Genomic DNA, 19685 nt, shown 5'->3' on the forward strand with positions numbered 1-19685 from the left:
AATCAAACTTCGCTCAGGGAAGAGAAGGATTTCCCTTTTGCGATATGGGAACTTGCCAGTGGGTCAATGGTAAGTTTTTCTTTTTTTTTAAAGGAAGTCTCAAATGATCCACAGGGTTTTCTTCTCATTATAACTACAGATATATGATTTTAAGATTCTATCTACTTTCAGGTTTCTTCACATTGTTGTGAGGATCCAATGAACTCTGGAAACTGGCTACTGTGAAGACAGTCTGGGGAACGCTCAAAGGAACTTGTTTATACAGCGCCGACATTTAAATGATACCATTTTTAATTTTCATAACTGAAAACCGAAGTCTGCAGTATCTATTAAATTAAATCAAGTTATTCTCAGAGGTATTTTGGACCAATTCATACACATTTTAAACGCCTAACTGAATAAATGGTTTTTAAAATAATCTAATCTGTGTGTCGTGGGTAGTATATGGCATTTTTCTAGATGAAATCATACTGTCATCTCACATGCCCCTAAAACAACATTGCTCAGGTTCAAAAAGCCATGAATTACCATAATTATTTCTTGCCTAAACCTTTCCTGGATAGAAACCAAGCATGTTGGAATGACTTATTTCAAATGCCTCCCTTATTATCTGTAGTAGGAATGAATATAAACTGGTACAAACTTTGTGGAAAAACAATTTGGCAATAATTAAACAAAAGATTTAAAAATGCTCATGGCCATCTACTCAGCAATTCTACTTCTGGTAATTTATAGAGTGAGAAAATAATCTGAAATGTTAACAGAAATTTAAAGATAAGAAGAATCACTGCAGTAGAATTTAGAACACGTTTTCCATAATTTTCTATAACATAAATCAGTCATAATTTGCTCTTATAATATAAAGCAACCTACACATAAGCAGGGAGATAATTTAGCATGCAATGGTCTATTATAGAAAGAAATATGTTATAGTCATTAAAAATGATAGCATATATTAGAGAAATGCAAATCAAAACTACAATGAGGTACTACCTCACAGTAGTCAGAATGGCCATCGTTAAAAGTCTACAAATAACAAATGCTGAAGAGGGTGCAGAGAAAAGGGAACCCTCCTACACTGTTGGTGAGAATGTAAGTTGGTGCAGCCACTATGAAAAACAGTATGAGGTTCCTCAAAAAACTAAAAATAGAGTTGCCACATGATTCAGCAATCCCACTCCTGGGCATATATCCAGATAAAACTCTAATTCAAAAAGATACATGCACCCCTATGTTCACAGCGGCGCTATTCACAATCGCCAAGATACGGAAACAACCGAAACGGCCAATAGACAGATGAACGGATAGAGAAGCTGTGCTTCATGTTTACCATGGAATTATTAGTCACAAAAAAGAGTGAGCCAGTGCCATTTGCGGCAACACGGCTACAACCAGAGGTCATCACACTAAGTGAAGTGAGTCAGGAGAACGAGCACCGAACGATGTCACTTACACGTGAAATCTAAAATATGACACAAGTGAAACTATCTGTGAAATAGGGAGAGACTCACAGAGATAATAGACTTCAGGTCGCCAAGAAAGACAGGAGATGGGGGAGGGATGGAGTGGGAGGCTGCAGTTGGCAGACGTAAGCTATTACCTAAAGAACGGACAGACAGCACGTCCTACTCGATAGCACAGGGAACCATGTTCAATATCCTGTGGCAAATCATGATGCAAAAGAATAAAAAAGGAATAAACATATACACACACACGCAGCTGAATCATTTTGCATTACAGCAGAAATGAACACAACGCTGTCAGTCAACTATACTTCAACTAAAACAAATTTTAAACGGCGGCATACATATATGCCAGTACAGGCACAGAAACGTTTTGGTGGAAGAAACAGACCTTTGTTAATCCTATTTTATTTTGAGGATACGGAGCTTTACTTTTCACTTACACCTTTCTATACTCTTTGAATTTAAAAATGACCATATATTACTCTTATTTTCAAAATTAAGAAAAGTATCAAGAGTGTTAATGACATGAGAAATGATTACGTGAAAAAAGGAATATAAACCTGGTACGTGCTCAGTTGTTATCATATCTGATTCTCTGTGACCCGATGGACTGTGGCCCTCCAGGCTCCTCTGTCCACGGGATTCTCCAGGCAAGAATCCTGGAGTGGGTGGCCATTTCCTACCCCAGGGGATCTTCCCCACCCAGGGATTGAACCTGCACCTCCTGCATTGCAGGCAGATTCTTTACCACTGAGCTACTGGGGAAGCCCATAAACATGGTGTATATGGTATAATCAGGAAAAATCTTAGAAACAGATCACACGTTAATAATTATATTTCTATATTTCAATAAAAATAAAATGGGCCTTAAAATATTAGCTAAACAATACCAACTTGTTTTCTAACCTGGTTGTTCAAAATTGAATCTTTTTCTCCCAGTGGACCTAACATAAACTGGAATCTCATTCTTTGCTGAATTAATCACAGATTCCAGAGATTCAAGGGTCAACTGAAGAAGTAGGTATCAAAACACACTGGATAGCATAGTTTTGCTATCATAAAACATAACACGACAACATAACACGGCTTGTGGCGTCAGAGTTAATCTGCACTGTGTTGTTATCTATTTGCACCTTGGTCATGTAAAGTGGGCTACCAGTGTAGACCGTGGAGTCAGCCAGATGACCTCGGTTCATCATCCTGGCTCCATCTTTGCTGTCTGGGAGATTCTGGCCAAGTGACTGAACCTTTTAGTGCTTTGGTTTCCTCATTTGCAAAACAGTATTTACCTCACTGGGGTTGTGAGAATTAAAAGAATGTGTGTGAAGTGGTCAGAACACTTCCTGCACATAGTAAGTACTCAATAAGTATTTGCTACTTACTATTCTCATTACTGTGCATCTGATTTCAGAAACACTCTGCTCTCGAGCATCTAGACAACAAAAGACCGTGCATCTGATTTCAGAAACACTCTGCTCTCGAGCATCTAGACAACAAAAGACCAGAGTGGACCTTGCTCTCTGCAACGTGCTGTCGAGTCACACACAACTTGCATCTATAGGACCACCATCTCCCTACACATCAGTTTTCACGCACAGGGGGTATTCTGTAGATCACCCACAAAAACTTCACCCGAAGTCCACCTCAGTAAAGAAAAGTGGTGTGTAAAGACAATTTTTATAGAGAGAGATGACACTAAAACTTTCTCCTACTCAAGTTGGAAACCCACGAGGTGCCAATGAATGTAGCATTTAGTGTAAAACCTGGCTTTCGGAGTTGGTTAATTAGATCACGCCCTTGCAAGGCCAAAAGTACAATGAATGCCTAAATAACTCAATTTTCTGGGTGTTCTCTGGTTCGGACTGCATTCCTGATCACAGCCAACCGCCTCACCAAGGCATGTCAGGGGAGTGGTCAGAGGACTCCACACGGGAGAGGAGGCAGAGCTCAGCAGACGTGTGCTCTTTGATCCCTGAACCTGCGAAAGCGATTCAAAGTAACAGCTTGCTGATGCTGGGGCTGGACCATAATCTGACCACACACACACACACACACAGTGGTGCTTGCTCTATGCAAGAGAGCATCGTCTCACAAAGTTATACATATCATTACTTAAATGAAGAATAGGCTGGCCTTCTGGAAAGGAACAGAAAAAGACAAGGAAAAAGAAAAGAGAAAAAAAAAAAAGGAGAAGAGGGCATTTGTCTTCCATGTTTGGATTTGACCAGAAAAAAATATTTTTCAGAATAAAGGAAAAGCGCCTGAGTTACCCACAGCCGTCAGAAGGAAATCAATATTCTTTCTCGGTATGCCTCCCAGGGCATTATCCCATTGGCACTTTCTGTGTGGAAAGTGTGGTAGGTGCAGAGAGAAAAGGCACAAAGCCTCACGCGAAGGCAAGTCGAGATTCATTCAGCCATCCCACCCCCACCCCACCCTCCTTCACGGAAAACCGCAGGCAGCAACTTACCTCCACTGAGAATAATGACAGCTATAAATATTGCTAAGTCGCTGTCATCTAATTCCAGTGCGTTGAACTTCACAGCAAACTCGAACTTGGGCTCCATAAAGTCACCAAAGGGCTTTCGCAGGCTCTTTAGAAACTCCCGTGTCATGAATCCTTGGCCCTCGGATATGAGGACCCCATCCTTATTCATCAAGGAGGCCAGCATCGTGTAAATGATCTCGTGCACGCCGTATTTTAGGAGCGTCACTTGGTCGTTCAAGTCGAGGTTCACAAAGCCGGGGATACTCTTGGCGTACTCTGTGATCTCCTGCACGGCTTCCACGGAGCGGAACTGGCAGCCCTGGAAGATGCGGATGGCCACCTCTTTGCTGGGCTCCTGCAGGGGACTGATGTGCTTGAATTTGATTTTATCTTCTCCCATCATTAAGGAGTTCATGTCATAGATAACAAATGGCTGCAAAGAAAAACGGGAGAAAGTGGCTGAGTTGGACACTTCTCATTCATGGTCAACACCATCCCAGCTTCTCCACAGACACTTGCTTTGCTAATGAAAATCTTTCAAGTTCAAAACACTGAACAATGAGAAAATACTCATGTCTTGATTTATTCTCCAAGTTGTCTTCTGGAACCAAACATATTTCACCAACATTGGTGATATGATACCACAACCAGTGACTCGCTAATAGCTCCAATTCCTGTTGCTTGGAGGGTCTTTGTTGTTGATATAAAAAATGATGCAAAAATCTACTGTTTTATTCTGGATTTCAATGGGATATATTTTTAACCTTTCTTCAATAAAAAAATTATTTCAGCAACTCATGGTTGAATAGACTCACTTGGACATAAAGTAATCTTGCAGTTTTAGATTAAATCCTCTCAGAGCTTAAATAAAACATAATGTATATGTAAACTATACTTAACTTTAGAAAAATCAGTCTGAAAGCAGACTAAAAACACTGAGTCAAGAAAATGTCTGTTTCTTTCTTTCCTCTTTTTTTTTTTTTTAATGCTCTGGAAGCAATCTGTTTCAGAAAGAGCAGCTGCATAAGGCCTGTGGGCAAACAGGACAAAAGTGGCAAAATAAAAAAGGGCTGGAACTTATTTTTCAAAGTATCTGTCCTTATGGGTCAAGAATCAATAAAACTCGTTTATCAGTTATTCAGGTTTGCAATAGGCTGCTTTCAAAAGCCCGCTGGCTTTGTCCATGAAATAATCTTTCTCTTTCATTTCCTTGTATAGATTTAACCAGAGGTTTGTGGTCCTTGTGAAATTCTCAAGGCTACTCTGAATAAGTGACCACAATTATATACACACACACACACACACACACACGTATATACCTACTGAACTCTGTAAGGAACCACCCCTCAATTCTAGTCATGTGTTTTATTCAGAAGCAAGGAATAAGAGTTGAGGGTATCTGGCTTCCAGCTTTGGTTCTGTGGTTAACTCTGTGACTTTAGAAAAGCCATTTATCTTTCCTAGCCCTCGAATTTCTCATCTGAAGTGGACTGCATAGATTTCCAACTCTTCTCTTGAGGATGTGCTAGTTTCATTTCTTGGAAGTGGTGTCTGTGATGTGTGTGTGTATCTGTGAGTGTGCATGTACACATTCATGTCCACGAGTATGAAGTCTCTGATGTACTAAAAATACAGCTTCTTTTGAGAAGCTTTATTGAGAGATACTGAGAATTCTCTCCTCTTTGGCAAAAGGAAGCAGATACAATGAGAGCCAGCAGTAGCCAGCTTCAAGACCCACTGGTTCAGACAGTCTACCTATCAATCTCTACAGCAGTCTAGGATTGGTATCAAATTTTGGGGGGGGGGGGGGCATGCTACATGTCTTGTAGGATTTTAGTTCCCTGACCATCGACTGAACCTGGGCCCAAGCCGTGAAAGCACTAACCACTGGCCCACCAGGGAGTTCCCGTTACCAAACTATTAAGTCTACTCTGCACAGAAGGACATAACACCAATTCTAAGCGGTTTTAGATGTTGAGTAGATTCCCAAACTTGCCTCTTATTTCAACAACATTCACTGGAGTTATTCCAGAAATTGTTACTTTTTTTAAACCCCCAAAATTCACTTCAATTGTATTGTTTAGCAAATACAAAACCGCAAAGTAGGACAGATGAGAGGAACCCAAGAGTGAGCTCGCAGTGACTCTTAAGTCTTCAAGCAAGCCAGGAACGAATAGTGCATACTGCTTTAAGGCATTCTGCTTTTTTCTCTACTTTAGACCTATACTATCAACAGGAGGGAAAACAAAACCAAAAAAAAGGAGAGAGGAGACAGACAGTCTCTTCAGTTAACATGTGGTGAATTTTTCCAGAAGGCCAGATTCTGATGCTGACAAACACTTGCTTTCACAGAACCTAGGAGAAGGTGGTGTCTGATCTCAAAGAGTTTTGTGGCCCATTATAATTTATGCTACCAAGAGCCTGACTTTCTTTACTGCTATGAGACATCTGAGGGTACCTGAAGAGTCCACCCGCACCTGTACAAACACAAACAACAAGGATATAAAGTCATCACCTCTTCACGTATGGAGAGACAGTACCTCCATCTGCCCAGCTTTTGGATGACCTCAGTCCCTCAGCTTCTTGGCAGAGAATGGATGCATAACATTCTCCCACCTCCATGTAAGCAATTTCTCTGGAACTATGCCCTGATAAATCATCCTGTGACTCTTCCCCCTTGACTTCCCCTGTCCCCTCATATAAAGCCCCAGGTTCCTGTTTTTGAAACTCTGTCATAGTTGCACAGAAGGCATAAAATCCTGCTAATTTTCTCTCCCAATTTAACAACAATGTGACTTGGTAACCCCTTGGCAATCGACGTTGGTCAGGATTTCCTGGCAGTAAACACTCAAGGACAGAGAAAGGAATCAGCAGCCCCCACCGTCATGCCAAACCATTCCAGTTTTTTTCTTTTAAAAAAAAAAAGATCCTTCAGCATTTTCAAAACGTTGAGTTGGCAGAGGATTCTGGGTATGGACATGCAAATGAATCCCAGGTGGGTTTCTTTGTTTTTCCTCGTCATAGCTGATGTTGCTGGGGTTTTTTTTTTTTGCACTTTTGAACTCTGCATAGATCCTTTCGGATCCCGTGTGGATCTATCAAGCTGCAGGGGTGATCCAGATGTGATCTGCCCGGAGATCTGCCTTTCTTTGCCACCCGTTCACCAACTATTAGACTGCAAACAGTTAACCCGCACATTTAAAAAAATTAATTAATTAATTTATTTGGCTGCACTGGGTCTTAGTTGTGGCATGTGGGATCTAGTTCCCTGACCAGGGATTGAACCCAGGCCCCCTGCATTGGGAGTGCAGAGTCTTAGCCACTGGACCACCAGGGAAGTCCCAAGCCACACAGTTTACATTGGGATTCCTCATACAGAAACAGCAGAAGATAGTGGTCTGCCTGGCTTACAGATGGCTGAACTCTGAAAACCACGAGGGGAATTCGGCCTGTGGAGTTTGTCTTGAATCAATGACTTAATGTTATACTTCTGGTAAAACGTTCCACATAAAATGTACTTCACTTGCACGTTTCTGTCTTTTCTACAAAGCCTTACATGCTCTATTAGCTTGCATGGTATCATCGCATGATCTGCCACTGTCAGAGGAACCATATCCTCTTCAGATTTGGTTTTAATGGTTTTACACTTCTAATTTAGGGCTAACAATGTATTTATCTTCAGACACTATATCAAATGGCTAGATAAGCATCTCTCCTTAACAGGAAAGAATGCTTAACTACATCTAGGACGTTATCAGGGTGAGATCCAGGCTTTGTGGGGCCTGAAATGTACATGACTGTTGAGTACATTTACAACAACTGTTGGGTTCAGTAATACAAATTATAAGAACAAATAGCTCAGGCCCTTCCCTGAGCACTGGAAGGGGCTCTATGCAAGGGAAGAGGCCCTGAGGCTTCATTAGCTTCATGGTGAATCAGCCTCTGGCTGTTATAAATGCTTGCACTTCTACAGACCACAGAAAGGTCAGGATGGAATGAAGAAAACCGCACTTGAACACAATGTTTCTCCAGGGGAACAAAGTGATTTCAGTAAGAGGAAGCTAGTTTTCCTTGGAGAGATATATCAAATGTCATCTATGCTGATATATTTTGATTTTCAAAAATGGCTCCACATATCAAAACTGGGATGGGGTTAAGGGTACTGTTTTTATAGATAATTAAAATTAGTTCTAGAACTATCGCATACCTACGTATAACACACAGATCACCGGAAAAGCTGACTTATTAATGAAGACAAATTAGAGTAATAAAAGTTTACTTTTTTGAATGGACAGATAGAATAATACTGTTTCTTAGCAGTCCAACATGAGCACTTTAATATATGAGTTGTTTCAGTGACTATACACGGATACTTTAAATTTACAGCTCCTTTTGAATAATAAAACGGCAACCTAGGGAAGACAAATGAAAAAATCAACTGAGAAAGCAGGGATTATTCTGGTGATGGGTTTCCCAGGTGGCTCAGTGGTAAAGAATCCACCTGCCAATGCAGAAGATGCAGGTTCGATCCCTGGGTCGGGAAGATTCCCCTGGAGAAGGAAATGGCAACCCATTTCCATATCCTTGCCTGGGAAACGCCAAGGACAGAGGAGCCTGGCAGGCTACAGTCCATGGGGTTGCAAAGAGTTGGACACGACTTAGCGACTAAACAACAACAGCAACAACTCTGACGACATCTCCAAGCTGGGAAACTGAAATTAGTGAAGCAGACGACTCTACACGCTTAGGATCACTTGGTAACCGCATCCGAGTTAAAACTAGCCTGGAAAAATGGTGATCTTAGTTTAGATCCTGGTGGTCTTAGGTTTCTTGACAGATTAGAGCAAAGCCTCAAGGAAGAAAAGTGAATTTTTAGGGCCTTGTCTTCTTCATTGTCTCCTTCCTTTTTTTTTTTTTTTTGTCTCCTTCCTTTTTACACTTTTGACCTTCACCCGCTGAGGCGCACATGGTTCTTCTCCTCAACTATTAGCTCCAGTGGGTGAATGTTAATCCAGCTTGCATTGGTTGAGGTTCCTCAATTTCTTTCTGGTTTCTCCTCTGTCATCCCTATTTCCTTCCTGTGGAGAACCATCGGCTTAGAGAATTAACAGGAAGGTCTTCAGGAATAATCTGCAGCATCATTCTCTGACTAGGTATGAATAAACTGAAGCGAAGAGACTTCCTAAAGTCAAACAGTTATTTATAGCAAACCCTAAACCAGATCCCCTCACTCATGACTAATTCTTTTCTTTTTCTGCTACTTTCTACATGACTTCCCCACTTTTGCTTTTTTTTTTTTTTTTTCACAAAAAATGACAATTCTGGGAGGAACTGGGGCTTCTAAACTCATCTCTGCTGGGGTCTTGGCACAGGGCCTTTGAACTCTTACTTCTGAGAGATGCCGTTTAAGTGCTGAAGACTGAGGGCAAGAGGAGGGGGCGACAGAGGCTGAGATGATTAGATGGCATCACCGACTCAATGGACGTGAGTCTAAGCAAACTCCGGGAGACAGTGACGGACAGGGAAGCCTGGCATGCTGTGGTCCATGGAGTCACAGAGAGCTGGACGCAACTTAGCAACTGAACAACAATGTGGGATCGAAGTTAAGTTTGAAAGGCCCTACGGTGTATCTCGTTTTCCTGCATCGTTTAGAGATTTAACACAAAAGCTTAATAGGAAGAGTTGTCCACACTTTAATGACCCAGCACATACCCTCATCTCTTAAAGAAACATCTATGGCTGGCCAAAATGTTACTCAGCTGACAAACAAGCGTACTGACCAACTAGGTCTAATTATTAAAGATGAAAAAAACAACAACTAAAAATGCTTTTCTTCTTGACTATATAGAATATTATCTTCTAAATTTACTGTCTAAAAGAAGCCCATTTGTTCAGATCTGTTATATCTTCAGTGATTCCTGGTAGTACTGGAAATAAATTTATTTTTAGAATGTGACTCTATAGATTTAACAATTCCAGGAGCCAAATTTCTTCAATAGTGATCAAAACAAAGCAGCACTACCATTCTGCTCCTTATTTATACTGCAGTTCCCAAGTCTCTTTTGTCTGTCTGTCTGGTGTCTTCCTTCTTAGGGGAGGAAATTCCAGTTCACTCAGGGAAAAGGGGAGAGAGACCACACTTTGTTTAGCTGGTAAGCGTAGGATTTAAAAGGATAGATATCTTTCCAATAGTTTGAGTTACTATATTTGACGGCCCTTGTAAATTTTTGGATGCAAACATTTAAATGGGTACAGAACTGTTTTCACAAAAGTTTATATTTCCATACTGGTTTTACTATTCCTTGGATTCCTATTTCACACACTGTTTAGAAGAACCATTTTTATGATGGCACCAGTTTGCTCCTGCAATTATAAAAACAGTGACTCCACATACATGCGTTATAAGCAGTGTGATTCTTTGGGACCCAAAGTCCAATACAGTATAAATAACAAGCTTTATTCCTTATTTGCAGACAGAGCGCAGTCAGCAGGGCCTCACCATCCCTCAGATATGGAGTGAAAAGCTGGCAGACACACCAAGGGTTTTTCTATTTATTGTTTTATGACAAACCATGGCACTGAAAATGGTTTTTTGAAAACCACTCTCTGTTTATTTTCATCAACAAACTTGGGATCATGTGCCAACGATACACCCAGTGTGATCATCACAGCAGGGTAACAGTCAAACACTGGGAACTTCCAAAGTCCGTTCAGTTCTCAGGTTGCCTTCAGTAGACACAGCACCCTAGTTCTAGCATATTCGTGGTTTTAAGAGTTCTGTAGATTTTCTCAAAGAAGGGGTCTGGGCAGGAACAAGCCACTGACAGGGAAACAGACCATGGGGAGAGTCAGTTCCATTTCTATTTGAGGGTGTCTCAAAGGTCCAGTGCTCCTAAAGTTTCTTCTCTGATGTCCCACACCCTGTGATTCCAATTCCCCATCTTCCCCTAGACCCAGAGCCTAAAGTTCCCAAACATTACTCTTTGAGGAAGGACAATGAAAGTGGGACCATCATATTCTAAAGGTGTGACGTCTAAGTTTAAAAGATAGGAGGGGAGCCCCTGCGGGCCCACTGGTTAAGAATCCGTCCTGCAAAGCTGGCGACACGGGCTCGATCCCTGGTCAAGGGACTGAGACCCCACATGCCGTGGGGCAACTAAGCCCACACGCCACAGAGTCTGTGCGCTGCAAGGAGAGATCTCTCGTGCTGCAGCCAAGACCGATGCAGCCAAATAAACAGATATTTCTTTAAAAAGGAGCATTTAGCTGATCTGTTCATTTACCTGTTCTGCACAGTGCCAACGGCACCAGGGAATAAGAGACAGAGGTGAGCTGAGTGGGGAAGGGAGAAGCCCTGGTTGCCCTGGAGGCAAATGCTGGAGCTGGGCCTGAAAGACTAGCAGGCGCGTCACCAATGAGACAGAACAGGCAAGGGTCAAATGGAGCAGGAAGATAAATTTAAAGAAAGGCCTCTTCAATGAAGCCATTTCCCTTCACAAAGCTTCTGGGTAACTGGTTATCCACTATGCTGAGCAGCCTTCCCCCGGCTTGGTGGAACCCACCCTAATGACAGCCGTTCCAGTGGGGTGTGCAGCGAGACCCAAATGGCTCTCCTGCACCAGCCGTGGCCCCTTTTCCAGATCCCCCCATCCTCTCAAGAGTCCGCCCTTCTGCAAAATTTTTCCTATCAATGCAAATCTTCACTTTCAAAAGTCCTGGCCAAGAAGAGATAACACAATAGCCCTGAGATAGATGCTATCAAATGAATAACATGACTATGTAAGATAAAGAACAAATCTCTAGTCTCATTGGAAATCACATTCTGATTTTATTTTTTTCCCTTTCCCATATTCCTCTCTGCACTATTTCTTTCCACTAGTGCTTAATTTGATTTTGCAAGATAAGGAGAAAACAGAGAGCCAAACAATTCTATTTCAGCTTTGTGTAATCAGAGGGTGGATTATTCTAATTTGGCCCAGTCTCTCTTTCCTTCCCAGACCCTAACAAGAGGCAATTCTGCCTCCATCCAGATTTTTAATGATGTCCAGGTTGGTGAGCAAATCTTGGGCTAAAGGCCTTCTGATGAAAGTCCAGAATTTCAAAGGGCATAGGCAGCAGCTTTTAATTCAATTAAGCAAACACATTTTGAGTAACTATTATAGACAAAGCACAGTCTTAGTTACTATAAGGGGAAGCCGATAATTAAGCATTATATGGCATTTTCTCTTAAAATAGCTTAATATCTATTTACCCCATAAAACTTTGGGGCTTCCCCCACTCTCCCCCCACAAAACCCCCTGGAAGAAGGGAATGGAAACCCACTCCAGTATTCTTGCCTGGAGAATCCTATGGACAGAGGAGCCTGGCGGGCTATAGTCCACGGGGTCACAAAGAGTCAGATACAACTGAGATACTAACATTTAATACCCCATAAAGAGCCTTGGTTCCCAGGTGGCTCAGATGTAAAGAATCCACCTGCAATGCAGGAGACCTGGTTCAATCCCTGGGTTGGGAAGATCCCCTGGAGAAGGGAATGGCAACCCACTCCAGTATTCCTGCCTGGAGAATTTCATGGACAGAGGAGCCTGGCGGGCTACAGTCCATGGAGTCGTAAAGAGTCAGACACGACTGAGCAACTAACACACTAAAAGAGCCTACAATTACCTTCATTTAAACTCAAAGATTTAGAGCCAAAGACTCAATTGCCGTGAGCTTTTAAAGTGATTTATGGTGAATTGGGCTCTGGACCTCTCAATTAACACACGGAAGAGTATGCTGGCCACTGGAAGTATAAGTTTAAAATCTTGACTACTGGAGAAAAAAAAAATTTTTTTTAATGCTTTCCTCTTATCTTTCAGGTACTATTAAATTAATAGGACTTCCAGTGTGGATTGCAGGTCTGGATGGGGAGATAAAGAGGTGAGAAACTAGCTCCTGGAAACTGAACGGCCCGAGGCAAACTGGAGTAGACAGTGTGCCCTGGGCTCTCCCTGGTCACCAAACCGCTCCCAGCTCAGGGTCTCCTGCCTGGCTCCTGTCACACTCGGGGCTCTCAGAGAACTGGCGCAGGCTGCCTTCCACTGTTAACTCTATTCAGCCAGGCTGCTCTGGTTTTCTTGTTTCCCTAACCTTTAAATGAACACAGTTTACCTTCCACAGTAAAGTGAGCTAGGCCGGGGCCATTCGTTTTTGTTTTGCTGTGCTCTCATTTTTTCGTTTAAAGAATACATAGACTCTGCTTTTCGTTGTTTCCTCGCTAAGTCGCGTCTGACACTTTTGAGACCCCGTGGACTGTAGTCCGCCAGGCTCCGCTGTCCACGGGATTCTCCGGGCAAGAATCCTAGAGTGGCTTGCTGTTTCCTCCTCCAGGGGATCTTCCCGACCCACGGACTGAACCCAGGTCTCCTGCATTGGCAGGGGGGTTCTTGATCACTGAGCTGCCAGGGAAGCCCTAGACTCAGCTTTATCATGACGCACAACCTGTTGCCTGCCCTATGGAAGACAGTAGGTCCTCACTGGAATTCGAGAAGAACAAAACAACACAAGGAAAATTTCTTGACTGTGCAGGTATTGGGGCAGCAGAACAAGGTGGGACATTCCTGCTGTTCTAAACATTCATAAAAATAAACCATCACTTAGAATGCTTTCCCAAGGTGAAAATTCTTGGGAATTTCACAACACAGAGTCTCTGTCCACCAGGCCATTGCTGGCCAATGGGCAAGACTGGCTTCTGGGAGGAGAACAAAAGAGCATAATAATAGCAGCTGCAAAGTAGTGTGGGTCTTGAACATAATGAATGTTGAAGATTTTTAAAAACCTGTAAACAGCTGGATATAGGTATAATACTGTTAGGGTACCAGTGATCTCTCTGGCAGTCAGGAAACCCACTGCCCTTCTTGATAGTTGACTTTTTACGCAGCCAACTACATAAAAGGTTTTCTTTTTCTATTAGCTGATTCTACTCTTATGGTATAGCTAAAAGAAAAAAAAATAATGTTTTGAGACAGTCATCAAAATACAGTAACAGGTGATAAAATTTCCCCCAAAGAAAATTGAGTGGGGAGAGAGTTACATATTTCTGTTCATCTGTTCAGGTGTGCATCTGAAAATAAATGACAACATGAAGAGGCTTTCAAGGGTTGGGACAGTGTCTTCAGAATGTCCTGTGGCTCTAACTGCCCTAGGAACCTGCTACAGACATTGTACTCAAAACCAGACCCTGCCTGTGAACACTGTGGTCCAGAGATGGGATCCAGGTCACAGCTGAAGGTGATGGCAGGACTAGGGCCAGAGTTCCGGCACAATTATAGTTCGTTTCAACATAATTCCCATGTGCTTTCTCAGCTTGTTATCAGGGAAGAATTCTACTTCTTGGAAAACAGACTCAACCACCATTATCACCCACTCTGGGTTTCCTAAACAGGTCATCAGTGCGCCTCTGATGTTTGAGAATCCCCTGTACTAGCCCAGGCTGCTCAGAGCCTCTGAGAAGGTAAAACTCAAATACACGACACGGGGACAGAGCTCCCAGCTCCCTGGGGATAATAATCAAGACAGCACTAAAGGAAAGAAAGGTGGTGTGATATTCAAAATATATTTTTATGCCCCATAGAAAACTTCTGAGAGGTACTTGAGTAGTTCTGCAAGAACTTGAGTAGTTCTTGAGTAGTTTTCAAGAACTACTTGAGTAGTTCTGCACGATACAATCATGGGATCGACCACCTTTTCCAAACCTAGGTCAGGCCCTTCCCAGAGAAAAACTGGGCTGCTTGAAGGCATACAAATGTGGCCAGTGATTTTGATGCCAAGAAAAGATACGGATCCTGAAAGAGCATGGTGGCATGAGGGGAGCCTGAGTTCATTTGTTCAAGTTAAGGTGACCTGCTGCAGAGTCGGACACGGCTTAGCAACTAAACCACCACCAAGGTGACCTGTATCTTCCTATACGAGTCTCAAAAATTTTATTAGGAGAGCTTGAAGGAGTTTTTCCCTACTCAAAATAGTGTTTATTTACCGTATCTGAAAACTCTCTCTCAGCCTGCAGTAGGTACCAGCCAACCACAGAGCAGTACCATGTGTGGGTGTGCATGGGTGCTTAGTCGCTCAGTCGTGTCCGACTTGGCAACCCTATGGACGGTAGCCTGCCAGGCTACTCTGTTCGTGGGATTCCCCAGGCAAGAATACTGGAGTGGATTGCCATCCCCTTCTCCAGGGGATCTGCCCCACCCAGGGATTGAACTGGGTTCTCCTGCATGGCAGGCGGATTCTTTACCACGTCTGTGCATAACACGGTAAGTCATTTACTCAAAGGGAAAACAACAAAACCCAGCCACCCCAAATGAAGACAGAAGAGAACTAACTGATTTGTCTGTCGTCTTTCCCGTCAAGATCGCCCTCGCCTTCGCTTTGGTCAGCGGGAAGGACTTAATGTAGGAGTCATACAAATGCTTTGCCAGGGCCCGGAGGTCAGCAGACTCTGGGTTCAGTTGGTCGATATCGCTGGAGATCTCCGCCAACAGCTTCTCCTTCTCGGCCTGGGGCATGCGCCCAAACCTGATGGCTACAGAAGAAGAGAAAGGGCAGGATGCATCAGTGCATTCATTCCTGTAGATACATATATATATATTCCTGTGTGTATATATATACATATCACAACTTCTTTATCCTTTCATCCATCAGAGGATACTTAGGTAGTCTCCATGTCTTAGCTATTATAAATCATGCTGCAATGAACATGGGAGGGGTGGCAAGTGAATTAGGTTGAGTCTTATTAAAAATATTTTTGTCCTTTAATATCTAAGGGGTGAATTTGCAGTCATATCAGGCTTTTGACAATGAGTAAGGCTTCGTCTCATGGTCAGTTTTTCCACTTTTAACATGTTTATTTTGCAACAGCTGTAGCCTGTAAGTGAGACTTGTATGAAAAATAAAACTACTGCTTTTCATATGACTGTTGCCAATAAGTTATGTTTTTCCACCTCTCTTTCTTGAGGGAAAAAATATGTGCATTTGGAGGTTTTGCAGGACTTGGCAATCATTTTATTTTCTAGCTCCTCTACAGTAAAACAAGGGGCAGTCTTATCACCACGATTAAGTAATTTTTAAGTTGGGGGTAACGTTTTTCAAACTATTTGGAGAGGACATTTAAACATCTGTCCAGGTTTCTCTCCAAAGTCAAGAAGAGCAAGATACTACAGCCTCATCTTCTGACTCTGAAGGCTTACATGACATCGTTTAATTCATTCACTGAACACCTGTTTGATGGAAGATACCGGCTCAACAAACTGGACCAGGGGACACAAGGATGAAAAGGATGTGTATGGCAGATCCAAAATATAAAAGAGAGCCTACATATGCATGGATTATTCTCTCCCTCTCCTGCTCTGCTTTCTACCAGCTCCTTCCCTTCCATCTAAGCAGGGTTTACGGTTCTGGCCCCAGTACGATCCCCCTCATGCTCTTTCCTCCACCACTGGACTTACTGAAAGAGCTATCGCCCCTCACTGTCTCACTCTTTGCCTCCCAACCCACTGCAATCACTTCTCGGCCTTTTGGCGAGGATCAAGCGTAGCGAGCGGGCTTCCCTGGTGGCTCAGTGGTGAAGAATCTGCCTGCCAGTGCAGGAGAAGCAAGAGACGCAGGTTCCATCCCTGGGTCGGGAAGATCCCCTGGAGGAGGAAATGGCAACCCACGCCAGTATTCTTGCCTGGAGAATCCCGGGGACAGAGGAGTCTGGCGGGCTACAGTTCACTGGGTTGCCAAGAGTAGGACATGACTGAGCACACAGCACCACTGCAGCCTAGCTTCTCCTCATTTAAATTCACCAAAACTCTACTCTTTCAAAGGCCCCTCCAGCTCCTCTAACGGCCACATCTAGGGGCCTGTTCTAAGTGTTCGTTCTGCTTGAGCTCCCCAGCTTCCTCCCAGCCCTTCACACTGCTGACCTTCTCCACCCTCTAATTTCAAAAGTTTCTCAGACTGGTCTCTGCCTCTCTGGCTCCCCATATCTTTCTGTCGGCTATTTTCCAGACCTCTGTGAAAGCCCCTCTTCCTTCATTTACATGCTGTTATTCCTAGCTCAAGTTTTCTCTCTAAGGCAGAAAATGTGCTAAAGACTCCTGCCCTCTCTTCTCTGAGATTTGTATCCTTATTTTTCACTTCTTCCTGTGTCCCTTGGCCTGTGGATGCTGGATATTCTATAGGCACCTCAAGTTACTGGCTCAGTTGTGTTTCTTTGCCAACCCATGGACTGTAACTCACCAGGCTCCTCTGTCCACGGGGTTCCCCAGGCAAGAATACTGGAGCGGGGTCCCATTCCCTTCTCCAGGGGATCTTCCCAGCTCAAGGATCAAACCTGGGTCTCCTGCAGGCAGATTCTCAACCGTCTGAGCCATGATTTAACGTAATAGAAAATCAAACTTTTCATTTCCCCTTCAAATTGTCTCCTCTTCCTGTTTTCCTTTCTGGATTAACTCACTCTGTCACCCAAACTAAGCACCTCGAGCAATCTCTGACAACCTCTCTCCCCTCAGACGTGTGCATTCACTGGTCACGGCTGTGATGTTTCTTTCAATGCCGCCACTTCTCACCCTGCCCAATGTCTGAGTTCACAATATTGCACTGGCCTCCTGATGGGCCTCCCTGACTTTTCCCTCTCTGACTTCTCCTTTTTTACTGTTTTCAGTAGTCTGGTTTTTGGCGAGACAGGTCTGTCTGCCCCCTTGCTTTCTGAGAACATGGTGCTTACAGCACCCAGAAGAGAAAGAATGGGGAATTAGAAACTGGCTGGAAGAGACGGTGTTTGAGTTGGGCCTTCAACACCAGCTAGGATTTTGACAGGGAAGGAAGGGCAGAGGAAGCAGAGCCCAGAGGTGTTCTATCACTGGGTAATTCGCAGCAACAGCCAAGAACACAGCTTGTCTGGAATGTAGGTGCAAAGAGCAGCAGTGGGAGAGGAGGTGGAGGCTGAAGTGTGGGCAGTAATGAACCCCGTGAAGGTGTGAGTACCACAGCCTCTGCCTTAGGACTTCGCACTCTGTTACATCTGCTGAAAGTTATTTGGATTTGGGGAGATTTTCCCCATACCACAAAGAAGACTAAAGAAACAAAAAGTAACATGTTGCAGTTTAAAGTCATTTGCCATTCCTGTTTTTCTTTTTTGCAACATACACTGGTGCTTTTGTTTGCAAGAAAGACGAGAAGTACCTTAAAATGGGGAGAGCCACAGAAATTTGTGAAACCACTTTTCTAGAATTTAACATGCTGCTAGGAAGTTATTTTGAAAGTTGTCAGCTTTTCTTTTTTAATTAAAAGAAAAAAGGCATCATTTATATACTACAACATCCTAATCAGTAAAGCGAGTGAAAATGTAAGTGTCAGTGGCTCAGTTGTGTCTGACTCCTTGCGAACCCCGTGGACTGTAGCCCACCAGGCAGAGCCATTCTCTTCTCCAGGGGATCTTCCCGACCCAGGGACTGACCCGGGTTTCCCGCATTGCAGGCAGATTCTTTACCGTCTAAGCCAAAGATGCTTAACTCTGTAAAGCTAAGGTTTCACTAACTTTTCATATTTGTGAAAAATAAAACTTCTGTCTAAAGTGGATGGAATAGGGAAAACCTAGCTGTTTTCTTTTCTGTGCAGCCCATTTCCATAAAAAAAACCCCTCAAAATGGATTTTCTTAGTCATGTTTGCAATCCTGTAAATGCTAAAGTATGATCTTTGATACCATGATATTTAATCTCTTTCCTTTTTCACCTTTGTAAGAATTAACCGAACACTCTCTACAAGGCTGCTCCTCTCTCTTAATAGAGTAAGCTAATGGGCACAAAAAGGCAAAAGACGACCTAATTATCATGCTTATGCTAGCTTTGACTTTTCTGGAAAGAGAAAATTATACCATCAATACTATAAAAGTTGCACTTTAAATTATTTGCCTATAAACAATAAGCAATAAGAGATATATTTTAGATGAATGTGTGCAAACAACTGAAAACATATTGTACTTCAATATGAAAAGTGACAATTTTTAAAGGACAAAAAGTAAATATAATTGAAAGCAAAACTGGCATCTTTTCCTACATGATATTTATAACAATGACCTCAAAGTCAAAGATTTCTTCATAAAGATAAAATAAATTTACTGCAACATGATCACATCACCTAAAATGTAATCCTTCAACTGAAAATGTACCCTTGCTTTACGAAGTCTGAAATAAAAAGGAAATTGGTAGAATTAAACCAGCAAATTATCCTGCAATTAATGACTGAAGTTGTATAGACAGCAGATGTAATCAATTGTTAGGAAAGTTGGACCAAATTTCTATCCTGTCTAATATAGTTGGTAGAACTATTCAAAATACATTCTTGCCTTTAGAGAAAATGACCCCATATTAATGATACAAATATAATTTTGTAAACCACTGTTAAAGGGTAGAAGACCTATTCAATTAGTGATTCCCAAATATCTTGGTTCTTGCTGTTAAAAAAAAATCTGCATGATGGAACAAAAATTTAATTTTCACAGATGCTTTGGAGTCCTCATAGATGACGGCTGACTTCAAATATTATATCTTCTTACCAGATCAGTTTTGAGAGAGGAAAAGGTAAAAGAAAGAAAAAATAGGGCATACGATGACATGAGACTTCAGATTTAATTTGATTACTTTGGCATTTTATCAATGTATCTCTAAGCCCATAATAACTTTTGAAAGAATTGATGAATACTTGACAA

General features: G+C 42.5%; 1 protein-coding gene and 1 non-coding gene across 8 annotated transcripts in view; both read right to left on the reverse strand.

Moving 5' to 3' along the window:
* PPARG (peroxisome proliferator activated receptor gamma) overlaps positions 1–19685 on the reverse strand; it is a 125492-nt gene that overhangs the window by 14593 nt on the left and 91214 nt on the right. For all 7 annotated transcript variants that reach the window (XM_020872654.2, XM_070463430.1, XM_070463429.1 and 4 more), the window contains 2 exons: positions 15315–15514; positions 3937–4387 (listed from right to left, as the gene is read on the reverse strand). In XM_020872654.2, coding sequence (XP_020728313.1) covers positions 3937–4387; positions 15315–15514 — 651 coding nt within the window. The remainder of the gene's footprint in view (positions 1–3936; positions 4388–15314; positions 15515–19685) is intronic.
* On the reverse strand, positions 7219–7291 carry TRNAG-CCC (transfer RNA glycine (anticodon CCC)). Its single transcript has one exon. It is a non-coding gene; the product is annotated as a tRNA-Gly (tRNA).

Source organism: Odocoileus virginianus, unplaced genomic scaffold (assembly GCF_023699985.2).
Source record: "Odocoileus virginianus isolate 20LAN1187 ecotype Illinois unplaced genomic scaffold, Ovbor_1.2 Unplaced_Contig_2, whole genome shotgun sequence".
Lineage (NCBI taxonomy): Eukaryota > Metazoa > Chordata > Mammalia > Artiodactyla > Cervidae > Odocoileus > Odocoileus virginianus.